General features: G+C 35.2%; 3 protein-coding genes across 5 annotated transcripts; all 3 read right to left on the reverse strand.

Moving 5' to 3' along the window:
* Positions 1–952: 952 nt before the first annotated feature.
* Positions 953–2,704, reverse strand: LOC109209521. Its single transcript, XM_019372806.1, has one exon. The coding sequence runs from the start codon at positions 2,702–2,704 to the stop codon at positions 953–955; it is 1,752 nt and encodes a 583-aa protein (XP_019228351.1).
* Positions 2,705–5,677: 2,973 nt separating this feature from the next.
* LOC109209522 (auxin-induced protein X15-like) lies at positions 5,678–6,037 on the reverse strand. The gene has a single exon (XM_019372808.1). The coding sequence runs from the start codon at positions 6,035–6,037 to the stop codon at positions 5,678–5,680; it is 360 nt and encodes a 119-aa protein (XP_019228353.1).
* A 647-nt stretch (positions 6,038–6,684) lies between these two features.
* Positions 6,685–13,376, reverse strand: LOC109209519 (protein NRT1/ PTR FAMILY 7.3-like). Of its 3 annotated transcripts, none has more exons than XM_019372803.1 (5): positions 13,206–13,376; positions 9,632–9,758; positions 9,251–9,468; positions 8,309–8,871; positions 6,685–7,944 (listed from the first exon to the last, which is right to left on the reverse strand). In XM_019372803.1, the coding sequence occupies exons 1-5, from the start codon at positions 13,230–13,232 to the stop codon at positions 7,083–7,085; spliced, it is 1,797 nt and encodes a 598-aa protein (XP_019228348.1). In that variant the 5' UTR covers positions 13,233–13,376; the 3' UTR covers positions 6,685–7,082. The 3 variants fall into 3 exon arrangements, with proteins under 3 accessions (XP_019228348.1, XP_019228349.1, XP_019228347.1); XM_019372804.1 differs by having other exon boundaries at positions 8,309–8,826; positions 9,632–9,761; XM_019372802.1 differs by having other exon boundaries at positions 9,632–9,761.
* Between the last annotated feature and the right edge of the window lie 10,517 nt (positions 13,377–23,893).

Raw genomic sequence — 23,893 nt, forward strand, 5'->3', positions numbered from 1 at the left:
ATTGGAAGGAGATGGAAAGGAAGGAGGAGAAGATATAGGAAAAGAATCAAAAGTGTCTTGAGACAAAGGAGAATGAACATCAGAGAAACCAAGAGATGACCCAAGGAAAGGAAAAATGTGCTCCTTAAAAACAACATCCATTGAGATGAAGACTGTTTTAGTGCTTATATTATATAGTTTGTATCCTTTCTTGGCAAAGGGATATCCTATAAAAATACAAGGAATGGATCTAGGATGAAATTTGTTTTTGTGGGGTTTGGTATCAGTAGAGTAACAAAGACATCCAAAAGCTCTAAGATGAGAATATACAGGTACAGACCCAAACAAGATTTCATAAGGTGTTTTCCCAAGGAGTAAAGTGAAAGGCAATCTATTAACTAAGTATGTGGCAGTAAGAATGCAATCTCCCCAGAAATGAATAGGAAGATGAGATTGAAAGAGAAGGGCTCTAGCTGTCTCAAGTAAATGTCTGTGCTTTCTCTCCACCACTCCATTCTGCTGTGGAGTGTGTGGACAGGAGGTTTGGTAAATAATTCCCTTACTGGAGAAATATGTAGAACCTGCAATACTGGAACCCAACTCAAGGGCATTGTCACTTCTAACTGTTTGGATTACAGATTTAAACCGGATTTCAACCATTGCAATAAAGGCTTTGAGAAGATCAAAAGCATTGCTCTTGGCACCCATCAAATGTGTCCAAGTAGCTCTAGTGTAGTCATCAACAATGGTTAGAAAATACCTAGAACCAGTGTAGGTAGGTATAGAATATGGACCCCAGGTATCTATGTGAATTAACTGGAATGGTTTGGTAGTTTGTATAGAACTATCATGGAAAGGCAACCTTGTTTGTCTTGCCAAAGGACATACAAGACAAGTAAAGGACTGTTTAGAAGAAAAAATACAGCCAATATTATTCATATGCCTCATCTTAGAAAAAGGAACATGTCCAAGTCTATAGGTGCCAAGCAACATCAGCATTGTTGACTTTATTAGGTACATCAATGGTATTTACAAGAGATGCATCACTAGTTGCAGAAGAAGAACAAGAAGCATAACCAAAAGCATTAAGAGAAGAAGAAAGTAAAGTAGAACACTGTTGCCCAGCAGAAATGGATTGTTGAAAGAGTTTGTAAAGCCCATTGTCCAGCCTACCAAGCACCACTGGCTTCTTCAGTGAAGGGCCCTGTAGAGTGCAAGCAGCCTTGGTAAACTGTACAATATCAACATCATGACATAACAACTTATGAACACTAATGAGGTTATATTGGAAGCTAGGAATATAAATAACATTGTGAAGAGTAAGATCAGGAAATAAGACTACAGAGCCAATACTAGTAACTTTGACTTTATAGCCATTGGGAAGAGAAACTAGGTAAGGAACAGGTAAAGTTTGTATATTGAAAAGCAAATTTTTATTGGAGGTCATATGATCAGATGCTCCTGAATCTATTTTCCAAATTATTCCATCTACTCTACTCATCATACAAGCTCCATAAGACACTCCCTTTTGGGTGGGCAACATACCAGCAAAGTTGGCAGACCCTATGAGGTTGGAATCAGGAGGGGAAGCAGTGATTTGGGTCTGCTGCTGAAGTAACATCATCAGTTGGGAATATTGGTCCTTGGTAAGGCCAGGTACTGCAGAGGAAGATTGACATTGAGACTGAGACATAGCAGCACCACACTCCATAGTGGGAATACCAGACATTGTGTTGGGGTCAAGCTCAACATGAGCAGCTGATCTTTTAGGCCCCAAATTCTTTGTAGGTCTGAAATTAGGTGGAAATCCATACAATTTATAGCACCTGTCAATGCTGTGACCAGGTTTTTTGCAATATTTGCACACTCCAGAAGACCTAGTAGACTTAAAAGAAACCTTGGAGGGGTAAGTAGGCTTTGACAGACCAAGATTGTGATTTGGTGTAGGATTCAGCACACCAGCAATGAAGGAAGCAGAATTAGAGGGAAACTGAGTCCCAGCAGATACCTGCCTCTGCTTTTCATCAGACAAAAGAATACTGTATACTGTCCCAACAGAAGGAAGAGGCTTCATCATTAAGATGTTACTCCTGGTTTGAACATAAGTCTCATTAAGACCCATGAGGAACTGATAAGCTCTTTGTTCCTCATCCTCAGCTGATTTGGCTCCACAAGTACAAACTCTTGCCCTACCAGCTGAGATGGAAGCAATTTCATCCCATAATTGTTTTATCTTATTGAAATAGGAGGCTATATCAAGAGATCCTTGAGAGATATGGGCCAGTTCCTTCTTTAATTCAAAGACCCTGGCCCCATTAGCTTTACCATATCTTTCTTCTAGTTCATTCCATATATCTTTAGCAAATTCAGAGTATTCTACACTCCTAGCAATATCCTTAGACAACGAGTTTACCAGCCAGGATATTACAAGATCATTGCACCTTTGCCATTGTCTAGCTAAGGGTGACCCATCAGGAGGTCTCCCAGTAGTACCAATTATAAAAGCAGTTTTATTTCTAATAGACAAGGCGACTAACACAGTACGTCTCCAGCTACCATAGCATGTACCATCAAAAGGAGTGGAGACCAGAGAAGTACCCAACACATCAGAAGGGTGAACATACAAGGGGTGACAGGGATGAGTATAATCGTCTTCATGAAAAATAGTGCGAGAACTAGAAGCAGATGCAGTGGTTTTAACAGGATCGGGATTACCATTTGTCATATTTGTAAAAAAAATATCTAAAAATTAGTAAGAATGTCTACAACTATATTGCCGGAATAGAAGATAATGGAGTAGATATACCAGCCTCTTTCGCAACCGGAAAGAGAACGGCCTTCAGAAATAAGGAAAAATCAAAGTGAGAAAAACCCTAGCTCAAATCCTTAGCTCGAACAAACTGTCAAAAATTGAAGAATCTCGACCAAATCTTCAAATTCAAACTCAGAAAATGCCATCTCGTGAAGAAAACCCATCGAATGCCGAAGAACTAACCAAAAATTATCGCAGAATCGACGAACACTATCACAATTCGAAAAACTCAACGAAAATCGGCGAGGGTATAGTCGGACGGAAGCATGAGACTAGGAGAACACAGATCTATGCTCTGATACCATGTTAATATTTATTATCTCTTCAGATTCAATGATGAAGAAGAAACTGAACTTAGAGAAAAATAGAGAGAAGGTCGAGAACTCCTTGTTATTCAATGAACAGAACAAAATGAAAATATCTAATCCGTTCTTTACAAAATCGGGTCTACTGACTATATATACATGACCCAATAGAAAAATAGAAGTGGATCACTAACTAACTAACTGGACTGGGCCTAAACTATTATACAACATATAAATAAGAATTGGGCCTGGCCCCATATTAGTTCAGCCTATCTCAACATAATGAATAACGGAAGAGACAAAATATCAGTTTAAAAACCAAAAGAAATTCGTTTTTTGACTTGGCAAGAGAAAATATCAGTTTCAAAACCAAAAGAAATCCGTTTTTTGACTTGGCAAAGGAAGGAGATAACAACCTTCTTTAATTTCTCAACCGTTACAACTTTCCTCCATAATAAAAAAGGAATGATACAATAGTCTTCCTTGCAACCTCCTCTTATTCTATCTTTTTGTGGTTGAGCTTAAGATTTAAATCTTGGATCGGACTCTGTATAATGTAGCTAAGTGATAGAACTGTATTTAAAGTGATCACATGACATATAGCCATCAATTTGGATGAACATTGTGTATATCGTTTTTTTCCCCGTTAAGGAGGTAGTCAATAGTATGACTCTTGGTAGAGGCACACTAGGCTATGGACAAAGTGTGCAGGAGTTTAATTACTGCATTTCGCGTTTTATTTTTATTTTTAGTTTTATGGATGAAAATAAAAATAAAAAATGTATAATACATCTAATCTTAAAGAAGATTGAACAAAAGACAAAATACAAAGAGCCCATAGGTTTCACGTGGGTTGCTGGCATTATGAGTACTCCCACAACGGCGAGCACGTTAGTACGTACTCAGTTATTCATCAGTTAAACAACACATGTCTAAAGTGAAAACAGATTTGACATTGTTTAGTCGACGTGAAGGGAGGTCGACCAAGAACTCCATCACCTGGAGAGGAAGGACGAAAATTGTGTTGAAAACCAGCCCATTGATTTGAGAAATTAGAGCGAGTAGAGTATTGACCTCGACCCCTGCCTTTGTTAGATCTACCACGACCACGTCCATGTATGATACTTTTGAATATGTATTAGTATGAGATAAAGTAGAAGAATGGGGTTGAGAAATTAGTTGTGTTGGAGTGGAAGCAAGTAAGGCAGTGTGAGAAGTGGGATCATCATTGTTTGTTGCATTAATATGTGCTTCTTCAGTGAGAAGTAATGGACGCAATGCTAGAAAAGTTGGGAGAGTTCCTGTAGCATTTAGTCCAGAGACAAAAGTTCGATAGGAAGATGGAAGTCCTTGCAATGCTTGGGTTACTAAATCATCATCAGAAACTGGTTTTCCAACCGCTCTAAGTGAACAAGCAAGAGAGTGGAGTTGTTGAAGATAATCCTCCATGGAAAGTGAGCCTTTCTTAAAATTCTAAAATTTTGATTTCAGATGAATTGACGAGGATGAAACCTGATCAAGGTAGAGAGAAGCAAGAACATTCCACGCCTCTTTGGAAGTTTCACAAACATAGTTAAGAAGAGAATCAAGAACTGGAGGTGAAAGAATGGCATTAATCCAACTGAGTGTTATAGTATCACATTGAATCCATAGTCGATACTCATCATGGGTTGATGCTGGACATGGAATAGAGCCATCAACCAAAGAAAGAAGGTTGTGACTTTTTAGAACGGTAAGAAAAACCTTTTTCCATGTAAGATAATTAAGATATGTCAACTCAATAGGTACAAAACCTTTAATATTAGAAATAGTTGGAGGAGGATTTGGAAGACCCAAAGAGGATTGAGTGGAGATCGTCTGATTTGGAGGAGAAGTTTGAGTGGAAGAAGAAGTTTGGGAAGCCATGTGCTCTTGATACCAGGTTGAATTTTAAAATACAAAATAGTTTACAAAAGGCCTGCTTGAGTTTAAGAAGCTGAAGTACTCTCATTTATATTAAGATACAAGAAATTGTCAATGAAACTAACTACAACATATGCATACAACACTAATTACAATAATATCCTTGTCAAAAATGCCATTGTATCATAATCCATTTATCATTCAAAACCATGTATATTTATAATGTACAATAGATAATGGACAAACATGCTTAATTTTTCTGCAATTTCCACTATTCTATCAGCAATGATCAATCTTTAGTTTAAAAAAATTAAGTACAAAACAATTGAACACATTAATCATTTCTTGTCTCTTTCCTCGCTGCTTTTCTGCACAAAACTTTGCCATTTCTACAGTCTCTCTGTTCTTGGTTTTTCACTCCGATTCAAAACCTGGGACGACTCTACGGCGAATCAACTCGTCCACCTTCTTGCCATCTCCAATCCCATTCTCGGAACAGAATTTAAGTAGTAGGTTTGGCCGTCTGGGCACATCCACTTGTGCTCAACTTGTACTTAACATATATAATTGAGAGATTTTCGGGAAAATATGTATATTTATACTAAAACTGTACCTATTCTCACAATCTGTATTCACTAACTTAAAATCTTGATCCGTCTTTTGCTCGAAGTGTCTCCTGCTAATGCAAAAGGGGTCTAAAATCACCCCAAAAATCAAGGTTGCTTCGGATATCCATGTGACAATATCTTTGAAAATCTTCAAATTTCATGAACCGTGACATATTAATGTTAACGGAGTCGAATCGAGCCAAGTAACGGAGCAACTCTTCAAACAAAGATTCATCACAAGGAATAGCTAAAAGGCCAGAGTTAGTAAAACCAAACTCTTCCTCTGCCTGTGACAACAGTTTCTTGAATATTGGGTGGTTCAAGTAAGTGGCACGGACTACAAATCTCTTGCAATTGGCACCAACTGTGACTGCTACTTGTCCCGAAGGTACATCGGTCGGGACACGGCGACGGGCAGCAGTAGCGGCCATCTTCCTCCACCGTTGTAGCATTTGGCGGAGCCTGACTATGTCCCAAAGGATGGTTGCCACAACGGGATTAGAGATAATCCTTAGGTTTACAAAAAAGTTTTTATAAATGTTGTTTTGTCTCAGTAATTTAGTGAAGTGTTGGGGAAATCCTACTGAGTAGTAGGTCGTGGATTTTTTCACCTTTTGAGCCGGGTGTTTTTCACGTAAAAATACTTTGTGTTCTTTACTTTCCGCATTTATTATTTCCGTAATTGTAGTATAAGGAACATAAAGAAGAAGCAGGTCCTTCTATAATCTGTGCACGCGAAAATTGAACACCATACAAACCACTCTCTCCTCTTGTGTGACATTGAAGTATAAAAGATCAGATTCTGTCAGTTTATTATATACACATATTATGTTAGTAGGGTGATAAAAAAAGACTTGCTTTGTGTTTTGATAACAAATTTACACAGACGATCCTTAGGCTCGATGTTTCATTCAGAATACAGCAGGGTGGATATACAGAGCAGTCCTAACATATTGTATACACAGTATATTAGGAGGGCGATCAAAAGACTTGCTTTTGTGTTTTGATAATATATTTACACAAACGGTCCTTAGGCTCGATTTTTCATTTAGAATACAGCAGGGTGTATATACAGAGAAGTCCCAACAGTCCTCGGATATATGTATTGTAGAACTGTAAGACCAATACATGAAGTTGATATGATCGAAGCTGAGTAAAATGTGTATACTATTTAGGAGTAAAATGTGTCCAACGCATAAGACCTAACTTTAAATGAACATAACTCACAATCTTTAAGGGGTGATGTAGATTGCTACCCATCAAATGAAAGATCTTTTAAGTCTAGTTACGATTAACTAATAGAGTATACACTAACAATGTAAACAGGTTTTACACTCTTATTGATATGACTTTCCTCAACCAACCATAAGTAGCTAGCACCAATGAATCCTTCATTTGTAAAGCCAACCAGCCTGCTAACATTGGGTGATGGAGATGAGAATTTTGTTTTTTATCAATTTTCAAGAATTTGCAAGCCTAGAATCTCAAATCACCTTGCTTTTCTTCATCTTGCTTTCTAATACTTCTTTCCTCAAACTCAATGTACTTGTACCACTTAGCACAAATGAGGTATACCAGAAAATCAGCTGCTGTCAATGCTGCTAAGAGGAAGTAGAATCTATCCAAATGACCCTTGTTGAGGTTTCCAGGTATCCAACCAGGCATATTATCGGTAGTCGAAATTCTCATAACTATGGAAACCAGCAAGCTACTGACATAGTTCCCTAGTGAAATAGAAGTCATGCAAAGTGCACTTCCAAAGCTTTTTAATCCATCTGGTGCTTGTCCATTGAAAAACTCCAATTGTCCAACATACATGAAAACCTCTGATGCTCCTATTAGTACATATTGTGGGACTTGCCACAAAATACTTAAAGAACTTGAGTTGGTGCAATGAGGACAATCTATGTTGGCATATTTTAACCTGAAATGCTCCACTATTCCAGCTGCTACCATTGCCATTATAGCAATAATAAGACCAACTCCCATTCGTTGGAGCTCGGTTAGTCCTCTTTGAGAAGACTTCTTTAGACTGGCAACGAAGGGGTCAAGAACTCGCCTGTAGATGAAAATGAATGCTGCAACACTAAGGATATCGAAGCTTGACATGCTTGCAGGAGGGATGTGAAAGCGTGACAGTTTTGTTTTCATGGCATCGCCTTGTTCCACGAATAAAGAGGCCATTTGAGTGAAGACAACAGAGTAAAGTATTGTACAAAGCCAAATTGGAAATAGTCTTAGAATGCATTTCACTTCTTCCACTTGAGTCACTGGACAAAGGCGCCACGGATTATCAAATCTCTCCTTTGATGTGATTATAGCAGCTTTGTTCAAAAATCTGTTACCAAAAAAAAACATGCTATAATTATATCCACGTACACTTATATATGTAAACAAACAACAAGCAATTTGGGAACCATGGCAGGATCAGAATGGGGGGAATAATCGGATGTGTGTGTGTATATATATAATATACCAAAAATTGCACCATTGTGAAATTTAATTGTCCGGCAAATTAAGGAGATTTAATTGACCACCCTTGAACCAATGTGGCTTCGGCCACTGGTGAAGGGGGTTCGAGGTGCTAAGATGTAGCAAAAATTGCTCCATCTAGGCGCTATTTGCACTCCTCTCATTTAGTTAATAAATCTAAGACTAAAATAATCTTACAATAAGGTTTAAATTTCATAAGAATAACTTACTTAAATTCCTTTGTATGCAGTATGTTTCGACTGCCATTATCAGCAAGATCTCTTCCATCACCTTCATATAGCTCATATCCATTTGACGGTTGCTCTATCTTCCATTTTCTAATTGCAGCTACAACCACTTGACAAAATCTTGAAATGGGGTTTCCTGTAGGTTTTCGGTGTCTGTACCTAGGCGTCCCAATAAGAAAAAGAACTAGTGCCAGAATAGCTGAGCAAGCTGATGCCCAAAAACCAAGTGTCCACATTCCCTTATCCTCAAAATAGACTAAGATAGTGTTTGAAAACAAAGATCCAAGATTCAATGCTAAGTAGAAATAGCTAAAGAAAGACACCTTTGAGTGACTTTCTTGAGGATGATCTTCATCAAATTGATCTGCTCCAAATGTTGCAATGGTAGGTTGATACCCTCCATTGCCGAGAGCAATTAAGTAAATGGACATATAGAAGAGCACAGTATGGACAGTCGAATGGGATCGACAAGGCATTTTTTCATCTCCGCAACCATTAGGCTTGATCAAGAAAATATATGAAGTTAATGATAATGATACTAGTCCCTGCAAAAGACAAATATCTCAACACGAGTTTAATTTTTATACATTGAGAAAGAATTTTACATTTTTATATACCTACATGTAATTATCAATAATAAGTCGGATTAGTAGCCTGGAAAATGAGGTAGGTAACCGCAATGGTTAATACTACTACTAGCTAATAATGTAAAAGTCTTCTGTTTACACTATCGGTATATTTTGACATATATGCTATGTTGCGTGGACTCTCCAAAACAGCTGCCGCACCCATGTTGGATCCTCCAAAAATACACTATTTTTGGAGGATCCGACACGCACCCATCGATATTTTCGGAGAATCAGAGCAACATAGCATATATATATGAATTGTGAAACGAGAAAATTGACATGTAGAATAACTTACAGCAACGAAAATGGCTTGGAAGATGGCACAAGTCTTGTATCTACCCCAATAGGAATCACTTAAGAAAGCTCCCAAAAGGGAGAAGATGTAAACAGTCCCTGTCCATTTGCTGACATTGTTGGCTGCTTCAGCATTATCTTGCCCCATAACTCTAGTAAGAAATAGGACTAGATTCACTCCAACTCCAAAGAATGCTAGTGTAGCTAAACCTTGATTCACTATATATTCATCCAAAATCAAAATAAGTTGATACATTAAGTAACATATTCACAGAAATGTAGCCGAACGATTTTATACTATCAATATAGTTGTTATAAATCATTTTGACATGATTATGTAAAAGAAGAAATCTGTAAGTTGACAGAATTTAAATAGATTTACCAAGTAATAGGACACCAGCAAACCATCTTCCAGTCGTGGCACGCACAGCAGGATGACCATGCTTATCCACAGTTCCATCAAGAGTTAATTCTTCCTCTGTATTCCCTAGCTTCTCCTCCCTCTGACCCTGCTAAAAGAAAACAAGGAACACTATCTATTAATCCGAAAATTTCTAATAGTTAAGAGTCGTCGTGTGTCAGAAAGTCATGTTCAAGGTAACTTATCCTCATTGGGTGTTTGCGCCTATTCCATGAATAAACGTTCTCACTTTAATTTATGACTTAATCTTAGTTAATCAGTATGGTTTGTTTTGTGTGGCAATATTTTAAAGCCCTTCGGACAAATGTCGTAGCCCTTCTAGAAGCCGTGGCAAAAGAAGTATAAAAAGGTAAATTCATATTTTTGCCGTGCAAAAACCAAGTTTCATGCAATTAGAACTATAAATGGCCACCATTGGCTACACAGTTTTCCATCATCAGAAACAAAAAGTTCTTTCTACTTAGCTTTCTTCTCTTTCTCACCTAACTTCTATTATTTCTAATTTTATTTTTAAATTTTCTTTGTCCTTATTCTCTTTTCAATCTTGTTGGATTATTGTAATATAAATATTTTGCTGATTCCTGTATCTTCTAAATAAAATAGAGGTAAGCTTGTTTAATCATGGGAAAATATTTCACACTGTTGAAATAGTTTTTAGGACAGTGCCCAGCACAACTCAAGCTAATTTGTGTATCTACATTAGAAAGAATATTATTGCAGTGTCATTGTAATTTCCCCGTTATCATTTACTACATTTTGTTCATCACCATACTTATACCTAAGGGCCTGTTTGACCATAAAAAAAATTCACTTTTTCGGAAAAAATGAATTTTTTTTCGAATAAGTGTTTGGCAATGAAAATTTCAAATTTCACTTGAAGTTACAAAATTCAAAAACGGTTCCAAATTGTATTCATGTCCAAACACAATTCTAATTTTCAAATATCATTTTTACTTGAAAAAAATATCATAAATAACTTAAAGGAATTTAAAAAGAAGAAATCGTACAACGAAAAGAGACAAAATTAAAGTAAACAAAAAATAATAATGTATTTTCTTTTGTTTTCAAGACATAAATATTTCTTTTCTTAGCACAAACATTAATTTTACTTCTCCTATGTTTTCTTTGGGTAGCTTTCTCCTTAATCCCATGAAAGGGACAACCCGTGTATGTTGAGGTAGGTACGTGACGTGATCTCTGTTCTTTTTACACGTTAAACGTAAAATAATTACATCTTGTCTGCAACAGGAAATAATGCACATTTGCAATAATCAATGGAGTAGTCTTTTATAGTTGAAGATCTCTTTCTGAGTCATTAATATTACTTGACGTGATTGGCTTCTCTTATTATCAGAATGTATATATTAATTTGAAGCCGTGGCATTTCTATGCTATCAATTTGCTATTATAGCACTACTGCACGTTAATTTTGCATGAACTTACACATCTAATATTCGTATTCAATTTAAAATAGAAGCCTACACGGCAAGCTCTGACAATACTCCCGTGATTTAAATTTTTATGATTCTTACTTCTTTCATTGACTGCAAAAAAGAGGTTTTTACAATATCAAATCACTTAACAATAACAAACACTATGGAGTATTTAATAGCCTCAAATAAGGTAAATTAGTGCTATAACAAATTAAGATACTCTCATAGCGTAAAAATCCTTTAAAGTTTTTGTAATGTGTATACCATGTAGTGATTGGAAAAGAAAAGGAAACCAAACAAAAAAGTGTTATTCTGGTGATCAATGAAGATAAAATGAAAGGTAAACAATGGAAAACAAACAAAGAAAGGTAGCACATGCATATAACCTGAAGATCTAATACGTGAACATTTTGAAGAAAAAAAAAATAGATATAGTCCATTATTTTGTAGTAAGTCAAAATTCGGAAACTACAGGGGTGGCTCGGCGAATTTTGTGGCCTAAGACCAAACTTTATGAGGAGCCTTGACTTTTTAATTTTTTTTTATTATTATTATTATTATTTATTTGAAGTCTATCTTTTTAGCTTTTCTTAGATACAAAATTATTAATAGTTTTCTTATTATCAATAACTCCTAATAAGTAGTTCTCAATTGACAATATAGCTAATCCATTTAACTTTTCTTGTGAGTGGTGACATTGTTGTTCTTAGGTAAGATTTTATCAATTTAAATTTTGAAAACTTATTTCCGCTAAAGCAACGGTATCATGAGTTATGAACATTATTTCATAAGAAATTTAGGCATTTGAAAAAAAATTAAATCTTTTTATTTGATTAAGTGTATCAATTAAACTGTTATCTTCTAAATGTACTATTTCCTTAATAATTTTAATTCAGAAAATAAATCTAAACCATCAATATCGAATTGATTATTATGCTTTAAGGAACATTCAAGGTTAAGGCAGTATTTTTTTAAATTTACAAAATCTAGGGATCCTAGTTTTTATTGCCAAATAGAAAACCAAAAATATTTTCATATCCTTCTAATTGTTCAAATCTATTTTGAAGTGAAAAAATATCCTTGTCTGTTATGTATAAAAGTAATCAACTCTAAAGGACTCTTCGAAAGATTTTGAGATTTCATTATCAACTTCAAATCATATTGTTACTTTCTATATATCACACGTTTCTTACGAAATTCAGGTTCGATATTCATTTCAAGTGCAACTACCTTGGTAGAAATCATAGCAGTTGCAAATCCTTCTTCTCTATATTTGTTAAAGAAAGAAATCAAACTTTTTCACCTTACAGAACTCTTTTTAAAACTTATAAATAGTCTAAAAATAAGGCCTCACAAATATATGACCTAAAGCGGTTGCTTTACTTGCTTTATGGAGGGTCACCCCCGGAAAACTATCAAGAGTTAATTCAATGTTCTTCTCTTTTTTGAGAAGCTAGAACATTTCCTAATTTCTTAATGAAATGAGGTAAAAAATAGAGAGTGATCACGAAAAAGAAAAGAATGAAAAGAAGACCACTTCTAACCCATTAATCAACATTGAGCAGCTTGAGGTATAATTTTTAATTTTATAAGAAAAAACATCCAGATCATGGTAAAGCTGGCTCTGTCGTCGATAGTAAGAAATGAAATGATGATATGTGAACCTTAAGATTTTAAGATTCTGGTTTTTGGATGCCATAATACAAAAATAGTGTTAAGTTACATACAGTATAAAATATCATCTATGCAATTTAACTGACTATAACAGGTTAATTTTCCAGTCTATCAGATCAAATTTGATATGAAAAATTTACTTGTTGTAATTCAATTTAAGCAAAGTGATAATGTAAAACTCCTTTATATTGGAGTATTAAAATGCACAGAACATACATAACTTTTACGAAAAAGACTGCATCATCATTAAGAAAAAAAAAAGGAAAAAAGGAAAGCCAGATTAAACCATATTACAAAAAAGAAAAGAGGAGAAGAAAGACCAGAATGTTCATGCATGCACTTGAAGAATGGAGAATTAAGATGTGCATAAAAGGAAATGAATGGGAAAGTTTAGTAATGGAAATTAAAGGTAAGGAAAGTGCACAAACCATTTTGTCAATGTTTAAGCATTCCATTAATGTTGCTTTTATAAACCACAAAAATTTGCAGAGAAAAGCTGCTGAAAGGTATAAACTTCAGTGGGAGGAGAAGAGAGGAGAGGAGAAGTAGTTTTCTTGGAGGGGTGGATTGGAATTTGTAAAACAAATGTGAAGATAAGAAGAGGAGACGCGAAGTGGTGGACAATTTATAGTGTTACAGTCCTGAATTAAATACCCGTCGGAGACATAATTAAGTAAATAAAAATATGTTCTTTCTAACAGCTTAACATTTTACATGAGATGGCCACACACTGTAACATAGTATCAGAGCAGGTAAATATCCTGGGTTCGAGTCTCACCGTCCCACCGCGGACAGAGGGGGCGTGCTGGAGATATAATTATTAAGTAAATAAAATGTGTTCTCTCTAACAGCTTACCACTTTAAAATGAGATGGTCACATACTTCAATAATATGTATATTACGTAATTGAAAAACTAAGAAAAAAGATCACTTGGGGAATATTATTATCGAAGAAGGTGCAAAAGAAGAGTGATTTAGGAGTTGTTTCTCTTTCAAATGGAGCTGGGAGAAATTGAAGGGTTTAGATTAAGCTGTCTTTATTTGATCAAGCTGTATTGATGCTGACACATATCAAAGTTATTTACTCCTTCCCCATTTATGTAATACTCCTATTTTTCTCTTTTTTGTTTGTAAAAAACGAATGATACTTTTTTAGAAACAATGTAACTCTAAATTTTTCATTTTAGGCGAAATAATTTATAACTAGACAGATTTAGACCACGGATTTTAAAAGTATATTTTTTAAAAACTTTATGCCCACTTAAATAAAAATTGGGATTGATTTTTACTGTTACGTTGCTTTCACTTAAGTAAGCTTGGGTAGAGAGATATGTTAGAAATGGTTTAAAATATTCTAGGTGCCGCACCCTTTTCTATTATCTTTAATTGATCTTACTGATCAAATATCTAAACATTCTGCTTCATTCACACTTCTAGCCATGCACACGAGCAAGTATTATTATACGGTTATACCTATGTCTCAAAGGCGAAACTTGATAGTACTATAATTCTTTAATCAAATTACTTATCATTATAAGAAAATCGTTTAATGGTTATATAGAAATTGCTCACTCTTAAAAAAAAAATTAAGAGAATCTTATGAATAATATACAGTAATCAGGTTAATTAGAATGTTTGGTCTAATAAAGCTAAAGCATACGTTTTCCTATGTCTATTTCTGAAGTAAGCATTTTTCTATTTTAGTTATGTGCCTAACAGTTCGAGAAATAAGAGGAACCAAAACTAGACTGAAAGAAAAGACAAGGATCATGTTGATTTATTCTATTACCGGTTACCATTTGGTGGGCAACTTTTCATGGAAGATTTTCTTTTTGTATAACATAACTAGATGAGGAAAGGCCCGTATACGGGCCCAACATTGTAATCTTAAAATTGTTGTCTGTCGGTGCTCAATTAATTTTTTGATAAATAAGTCGATCATTGTTATATTCATTTAATAACTGAAGAGAATGATATTGGGGATCACAATTTACAATTAATTCATTTTAATAATTTACAAAAAATTGAACTATAAATTATAACCTGCATAAGTTGCTCCAATTATTAACATAAAAAGACTATGTGCTATAATACTCATTTTAACATCAAATTGTAAAAGTGATTGAATGGTATTATTTTCCCACTATATTAGAATTTTTAACAAGATAATACATTAAAGATACAAGTGTAATTTATATTAACAATTTTTCTACAATAAAAAAACTTACCGATCTATTTGTAAACTAATTTTGAATACATCCAATTTGGTCTTGCAAGTGTTTCAATAGTGGGAACAATCAGCTACCTAATGAAAGTTAAAACGAACAAAATCATTCTTTACAGTACGAGAAAAGTTTAAAAAAAAACTTATGATTTTACTTTATGTCTTATATACAACAAAATCAAGAGAAATTTTTAGTACAGTCAACAAAGAGAACTTCCAAAGGGACTTGCATCCCTAAAGAGGTAATTTACTACTTCAAACAAAGAGAACCAACTGTACTAAAGAAATATTAACATTATACAAATTGTAGTAATTCAATATAGTAGTTCAAATTATATTTTATTATAACTTGTTTAAAATGATGTTACTGGTGATAAGATAAATATTTGATATAAGTCTATACAAATTATAGTGATTTTATTTTTTCTTAATTATGGATATAAGAGAAATATTTTTATTTTTTCTATAGATTTATCATATGTTAATATTTATAATGAAATAATATAAAATATTTTAAGACAATTTATAGATTGTTGAAAACTTATCATGGAAGAATGGAGTTCAAACCATATAAATCAAAATTTCACATCAATTAAGTACATAAGAGATAATCTCCTAGAACAGATAAACAAATATCATCACTTAAATTAACTTTTAAGGTTTACCAAACTATAGTTTTTAAAATTACTTTTGAATATAAAACTTTTAGGTTTGAAATCGCCTTCAAATAGTGTGAATACATGAAAACCTTTTAATTTTATTTTTTAAATTGTGTTAAAATAGTATGCGTAAATATGAAAATATTATAAATATTTATCTATATTTCTTTTTGTTGCTTTATTATTTAAAATTAAATTTACTTTTTCTGTGAAAACTTTTAGTTGACTAAAACAAAAATTAACAATTTATCAAATGAGAAAAAATATTCAAAATGAGTATTTGCATGGAGTAACTCTATGCAAAAGTAGTCTAATCAATAGTACATTTATACTTTTAAAGGAGTGATGTGGTCAAGGAAATGTGGGGTCCACGTATATTAAGGAGGACAAACATAGGCATTTAAGAAATGCAAACAATACAATAATTGTTTTTGAAATGATATATATGTCCTTGGTTGACCATCTTTCCTTTTCTATATTTTGTATAACATAATGTGTTAGGTGTTGTCCTGGTTTTTTAGTGGAGCTTTTTGGATCTTTGTGATCCCGTGATTTTTACCTTCAATTTGAAGGGTTTTTCACGTTAAAATTTGGTGCTCTTTATCTTCTTTATTTTTTTTTAAAATCTTCTTTATTTTCGGTTTTGTCTCTTCCTCGACATAACAAGTGGTATCAGAGCGAGGTTCAAGACAGATTTTTCTTAGCGGGTTTAGATCTAGCCGCAACGTATTTGACGATAATCATGATTTTTGTCTGAGAAATTTGACCGGAGTGCTACGCACGTTGAGACAAACTTTGCGGTGGAGATTTGGAGATGCGACTTATTGAAGATTATATGAAGAAGGTGGATCAAGTTTATTGTTGCGGAATATCGTGGGTTAACTAGCACACAATCACACACAAAGCAAATAGAGAGAAAAATCAACACAAGGATTTAACGAGGTTCGGCTAAGCCTAATCCTCGGGGCAAAAGCAGAGAGAGTTTTTCACTATAAATAAGAAGAAAAGCACAATACAATCTGTAGAATCCCCAACTACAACCCCTATATATAGATCCTAAAAGGTCCCAAACCTATAAGAGAAAGGTTTCCCAATTTGACAAGGACTATAGGTTTTCCTTTCCCAAATCTATTAAGACAATGGATTTTCCTAAACCTATAGGGACTATGGGTTTCCTAAAAATACAAGGAAATAATTCAAGCCACAAATAACAAATCTTCCCCTTGGCTTGAATTCTCTTCATCAACAGGAACAACGTCTCTCTACCTTGCCCTCAGCCCTCGCAAGGGCTCTATTGAGTACTGCACACACCAATCAAGTCTAGGCAATGCCTAAACTTGTTGGCCGGGACTGCCTTGGTCATCATATCAGCTGGATTATCATGCGTAGACACTTTCTCCACATTAACAACCCCTTTTGATATAATGTCTCGAATAAAGTGATGTCTGACTTCAATATGCTTCGTCCGCTCATGAAACATCTGATTCGTAGTAAGATGAATGGCACTCTGACTATCACAAAAAACTTGTGTCTTCTTCTGAGCTAGTCCAAGATCACTTACCAAGTCTTGTAGCCAAATAGCCTCTTTAACTGCTTCCGTAATTGCCATATACTCAGCTTTTGTGGTAGACAAAGCAACGACAGACTGCAAAGTCGCCTTCCAACTGATGACACTACTAGAAAGAGTAAAAACATAGCCTGTCAGAGATCTTCTCTTATCCAAGTCCCCTACATAATCTGAATCGACATAGCCAACTAAGGATTCACTCAACTTGTCTTTGTAAAAAGTCAAGCCTACATCTGCAGTACCCTTCAAGTATCTCAAGATCCACTTCACCGCCTGCCAATGTTCTTTACCAGGACACGTCATGTATCTACTCACAACACTAACAACATATGAAATGTCAGGGCGAGTGCAAACCATAGCATACATAATGCTACCTACAACACTCGAATATGGAACACTAGACATCTGCTCCATCTCCTCGTCTGTTTTTGGTGACATGTCTGCAGATAACTTGAAATGGGAAGCAAAAGGAACAGACACAGATTTAGCACCTGTCATATTAAATCTCTTGAGGACTTCTCAATATAGGACCGTTGGGACAACATCAGCTTTCCTACCCTTCTATCTCGAGTAATCTCCATCCCCAATATCTTCTTTGCAGCACCTAAATCCTTCATCTCAAACTCCTCACCTAGTTGCTTCAATCGGGTAATATGTGACATGCTTTTAGCAGCAATAAGCATGTCATCCACATATAACAACAAATATACACTAGAACCGTCTTCAAGCTTTTTGTAATACACACAACTATCAAATGCACTTCGAGAAAATGCATTTTGAATCATGAATGTATCAAATCTTTTATACCACTGCCTAGGCGACTGTTTCAGACCATATAAAGATTTCTTAAGCAAGCAAACATGATTTTTCTTATCCTGGGTAATGAATCCCTCGGGTTGACTTATATAAATCTTCTCATCCAACTCACCATGCAAGAATGCAGTTTTCACGTCTAACTGCTCTAGTTCTAAGTCATGAAGAGCCACCAAAGCCAGTAAGACCCTGATAGAGCTATGCTTTACCACTGGAGAGAACACTTCATTGTAATCTATCCCCTCCCTCTGTGTAAAACCTTTAGCTACTAATCTTGCCTTGTACCTTGATGCTTCAACCCCTGGATTGCCCTCTTTTCTTTTGAAAATCCATTTGCAGCCAAGTACCTTCTGTCCCTTTGGCAATGGAACAAGCTTCCATGTCTGATTCTTATGAAGAGACTCAATCTCTTCACTCATAGCACCAACCCATTGATCTGCTTCTGGACTAGAAATAGCTTTTTTATAGCTATTAGACTCAAGCACATCAATGGTCTCTGCAACAGACAAAGCAAACTCCACAAAATTAGCATATCCAAGAAAATTACTATCAGCTACGTTTGCAAACCTTTGTGGTGGATTGATCACTCTCTTCTCTCTGCCTGTTGCAATGCTATAGGGTTGTTGCGTAGGTGCATCAACATTATCATCTTGATCAATATTTTGCACCTCCTCCACTTCCTTTACTTTAGAACTACTGGGGTGAGCTAGTGGAGATTCAATTTCTAGCTCTATGCGGTCACTGACACCACGATTTGTTTCTGCTATTGCCTTCTCCCTCTGACTGTCTAGTGAGGCAGATTCATAGAATGTTACATCCCTACTGATAATTAGCCCTGGAGTCTTTTGATCTGTGCACCGCAACCTATAACCTTTCACTCCAGTTGCATACCCTAGAAATATGCACTTCTTTGCCCACGGCTCAAGTTTTCCTTCCCTCACATGAGCATAAGTAGGACAACCAAATATCCTTAAATTTGAATAATCAGCAGGCGAACCGGACCATACCTCAAAAGGAGTTTTGAACTCAATAGCTGTGGATGGAGATCTGTTGACCAAATAACAAGCTGTATTGATTGCTTCAGCCTAAAAATCTTTGCTAACACATGAGTGTGAAAGCATGATTTGTGCCCTATCACAAAGCGTTCTATTCATACGTTCTGAAACACCATTTTGTTGTGGTGTTCCGACACAAGTGCGGTGTCTCACTATACCCTCCCTGCTGCAGAAATTATCGAACTCAGAACTGCAAAATTCCAACCCATTGTCAGTTCAAAGACGCTTAACTTTTCTTTCCATCTGCCTCTCAACCATCGTCTTCCATTTAATAAATGTCGAAAATGCCTCATCTTTTGTTTTCAGAAAATACACCCACACCATCCTTGAGTAATCATCAATCAAAGTCATAAAATACCTGGCACCACTCTTGGAGGGAACTCTGTTTGGACTCCACAAGTCAGAGTGTATATAATCTAACTTGTCTCTGGTCTTGTGCTCGGCCTTCTTGATGAACTTTACCCTTCTCTGTTTACCAAACACACAATGCTCAAAATTCAAAACTTGATTTTTGTACCCATTCACCAAATTCTGCTTACTCAACAAAGACAATCCATTATCACTCATATGGCCAAGTCGCAAGTGCCACAACTGAGACTGATTCAGATCACTTTCCCCAGAAGCTACACAGCTTCCCCTTCAACTACACTTGCCTAAAGATGATACAATTTAGAATGTAGTTTACCCTTCATGAGTACCATGGAGCCTTTACACACTTTAAGTATTCCATTCTCGGAGCGAAATTTATACCCTTGATCATCCAAAGTCGAAAGAGAAATAAAATTTCTCTTTATCCGAGGAACATGCCAACACTCAATCTTTCTGATAATTCCGTCGAACATTCTCAATTTGATGTTACCAACCCCCTCTACTGGTAATGGATTATCATCTCCCATATAGACAGTCCCACTCATTTGCTTGTAAGTTGCAAACCAATTCTTATGTGGACACATGTGGAAAGTAGCACCAGAATCAAGAACCCAAGAATTCTGCCCATGACTAGAACTTACAGCACAGGCTTCCCCTACATAGTTACTATCATCAGAATTATTGACAGTGTCAACAATATTTGCCGAATTATCTATTTTCTGCTTCCCTCTTTTCTCCTTCAGCTTAGGACAATCTCTCTTGTAGTGACCTTGCTCCCCGCAATCATAACAATGTTGCTTCCTTGCTCTAGACTTTGATCTGGCTGTTGACTTTTTCCTGTTAAAGTCCTTTTGTTGTGTTCTTCCTCTAATCACAAGACCCTCGCCCTCCATTATGCTGTCTGGCAACTCTTTAGAATTTAGTGCATTACTAACATCTTCTGGTGAAATGCTGTCTTTCCCATATAGCAGCGTATCGGCAAAAGTATCATAAGACGGTGGTAAAGAACATAACACAATCAAGGCCTGATCCCCACTCTCAATTTTGATATCCACATTCTTCAGGTCCATTATAATTGAATTAAACTCATCAATGTGAGTTTTAACAGGTGTACCTTCATTCATACGGAGATTGTATAACCTCTTTTTCAGGTAGAGGCAGTTTGTTAGCGATTTCTTAGAATACAGATCTTCCAGCTTCTTCCATGCCGTTGCAGTAGAAGTTTCTTCAGCAATTTCCCGAAGAACGCTATCTGTAACGCTCATGAAGATCGCACTGAAAGCCCTCTCCTTCAAGTCTGCCTTCTTTGTCTCCTTCATCTCTTCAGGAAAATCCTCATCAATTGCCTTCCATAACCCTTGTAACACCATGGACGATTTCATCCTAATATTCCATAGACTGAAACTAGAACCCCGTCAAATTTCTCTACTTCGTACTTTGTTGAAGATGATGAAGACATCTTAACCCTAGATTATATGTAGAAACCCGAACATTGCTCTGATACCAATTGTTGCGGAATATCGTGGGTTAACTAGCACACAATCACACACAAAGCAAATAGAGAAGAAAAATCAACACAAGAATTTAACGAGGTTCGGCTAAGCCTAATCCTCGGGGCAAAAGCAGAGAGAGTTTTTCACTATGAATGAGAAGAAAAGCACAATACAATCTGTAGAATCCCCAACTACAACCCGTATATATAGATCCCAAAAGGTCCCAAACCTATAAGAGAAAGGTTTTCCAATTTGACAAGGACTATAGGTTTTCCTTTCCCAAATCTATTAGGACAATGCGTTTTCCTAAACCTATAAGGACTATGGGTTTCCTAAAAATATAAGAAAATAATTCAAGCCATAAATAACATTTATTTTGTTAGAAAATTCAGGCCAGGGGGAAGAATTGTTAGGTGTTGTCATGATTTTCTTACCATATTTGGTTTTCCTATCTGTTGAAGGAAAGGGCAACATATTTACCATAATTGAATTTTTATTTTCCTAAAAGGAAAAAATAATTCTTCGATATTTGGCTAATCCCTTTTCTTGTAGGAAAAGGTTTGGAGTTCTATAAATTGAAGATCCGTCCTTCTCATTTAAGAGCATCCACAATGTAGCCATATGGGGTTTGAGAGTCGTGTTTAGGGGGGAGAATTTTACGGGACAAGTGTTAGTGTGTCACTTGTGTTTGCCTCTTCGTGAGGTTGTTCTCTTGATATTTTGTACTCTCTTTTATATAGTGGATTGCTCATCTCCGCCGTAGACGTAGATCAATTTGCCGAACCACGTTAAATGTTTGGGTCTCTTTTGGTATATTTCTCTTTTATTGTCTAATTTATCGTTTTACTAGCTTTCACATGACACCTGACTTTTTCAATCATAACATGATGGACCTTATTATATGGTATTGATCCAACCAAATTGATAACGCCCAGTTGTGTCTTAATTAAGTTTAGCTTAGGAACGATGAATTGCTAATAAAGCAAATTTAAGTGAGACAACTGATCAAAAATTAATGGACGACTTTTCAACCTAATGATTATAATTAGATTACAGGTCATGGACCAATATATAGCTGCCATCAACCACTTTTAACTACTCATGGAAATATGGAACAATTTCAGCAAAATTTGGACAAATACATGGTCACGTAAGTAGCTATCTATCTAAGTTCCATATTTCAAGGCATATCAGAATTATTCGAGGCTGCTCAATTGTCAATGTCAAGTCAAGATAAATAAAACATATAAGATATCGGAAAATATATTTGGCCAAATTAAGAATGATCCAAATGTTCAGAATGGGGGTATTATAGTAACTTCGCACGGCTTTTAAGGGTATAATGGATATTTAAGCATTTTCGTTTTCCAGATATACCCTTTAGCAGATTTGTTTTTTAATTTAATTTTTTCCCTCCAATTCTCTCTCATTAGTTTAATTGTCTTATCTTCCCTATGCTTCTTTCACATTTACACATGCATGCTACACTACTTTTCATAAAGCAATTTATACTCATATGCATATACTATACCAATTAAACGAAATAAACTAAAATATACGCATAGTATACTAAAAAAATACGATTAAACTATTGTATTATAGTTTCTATATTACTGTATCACTAAAATAATATTTTATTACTTTCTAACCCTAACACTTAAATATATAGTGCTTCAACTAAGAAGCCACTACAACAAGTGTGATTTTCAACCACAAAAATATTAGCTACAATAGAAAATTTGTCACTAATTATTCATTTTTTGTGACTAAAATTATATTTCATACTTAAATATATGAGGCACATACTTTTAGTGACAAAACATAAATTTTATAGCAAAATTTGTCTACTAAAGTTTACCACAAAAAAATGAATTGGCGCCAAATATTAATTAATATTAGCCACAAAATTAATATTATTGGTGATAAATTAGTTTCGTCACTAATGTTGTAGACAATTGGTGACAAATAATTGTTCGTCTTAAAATTAGTTATATTTTCGCTACAAAATAGTTTCCTCACTAAAAGTTTTATATTTTTTGCAACCTTAGTTTTTGTCACTAATAGCATAAACAAATTAGTGACGATCGGTGTATCATCTCTATTTTACCTATGAAATTATTAGGTAGCATATAAAGTTCATCACTGTTATTATCTTTTTGGAACAAAAATTAGAGTCGTACTTAAATGCACACGCACATACATTTAGTGAAGAAACAAAAATTTCGTAGCGATAGTTTTATCTACTCAAGTTTTCCACCAAAAAAATGGATTGTCGCTAGTTATTTAGTAACATTAGTCACAATATCTAAAGTTACTGGTGACAAACTAGTTTCATCTCTAATATTGTAGGCAACTAGTGAAAATTGTTATTTGTCTAAAATTAGTTATATTTTAGCGGTGAAAAAGCTTGGTGACTAAGAGGGTGTTTGGCTAAGCTTATAAGTTGGTCCACTTCCAACTAGGACTTAAAGTCTCTTTGTAGAGTCCCTATGCAACCGTTACACTTCCCAGTAGCTATATCCGCTCCTCCATGCGGACATTACACATCCTAGCAGCCCCTTCCACTCCTCCATGCATCTATTACACTTCCCAATAGTCCCTTCCACTCCTTCATGCAACCATTACACTTCCCAGTAGTCAATTTCACTCCTCTATGCACCATTACACTCCTCCATGCAACCATTACTCTCCTCCATGACTACAATTAATTGTAGAAGCTTGTCTTTATCCATCCGCCTATACAGATTTTGAATTTTTTTTAACTTCTGCCATATAGTGGCAGTGCACTTCACATATTTTGGATTTTTTTAAAATTTTTTTTTACACTTCTACCATATAGTGAGAGTGCACTTCATAGGTTTTATCTCATAGTCTTAACCTTCATCTTGGTGGTTGAATTCTAATTAATAACGGATCGGTCTCCAAAATTTTGTAGT

Source organism: Nicotiana attenuata, unplaced genomic scaffold, assembly GCF_001879085.1.
Source record: "Nicotiana attenuata strain UT unplaced genomic scaffold, NIATTr2, whole genome shotgun sequence".
NCBI classification, from domain to species: Eukaryota; Viridiplantae; Streptophyta; class Magnoliopsida; order Solanales; family Solanaceae; genus Nicotiana; species Nicotiana attenuata.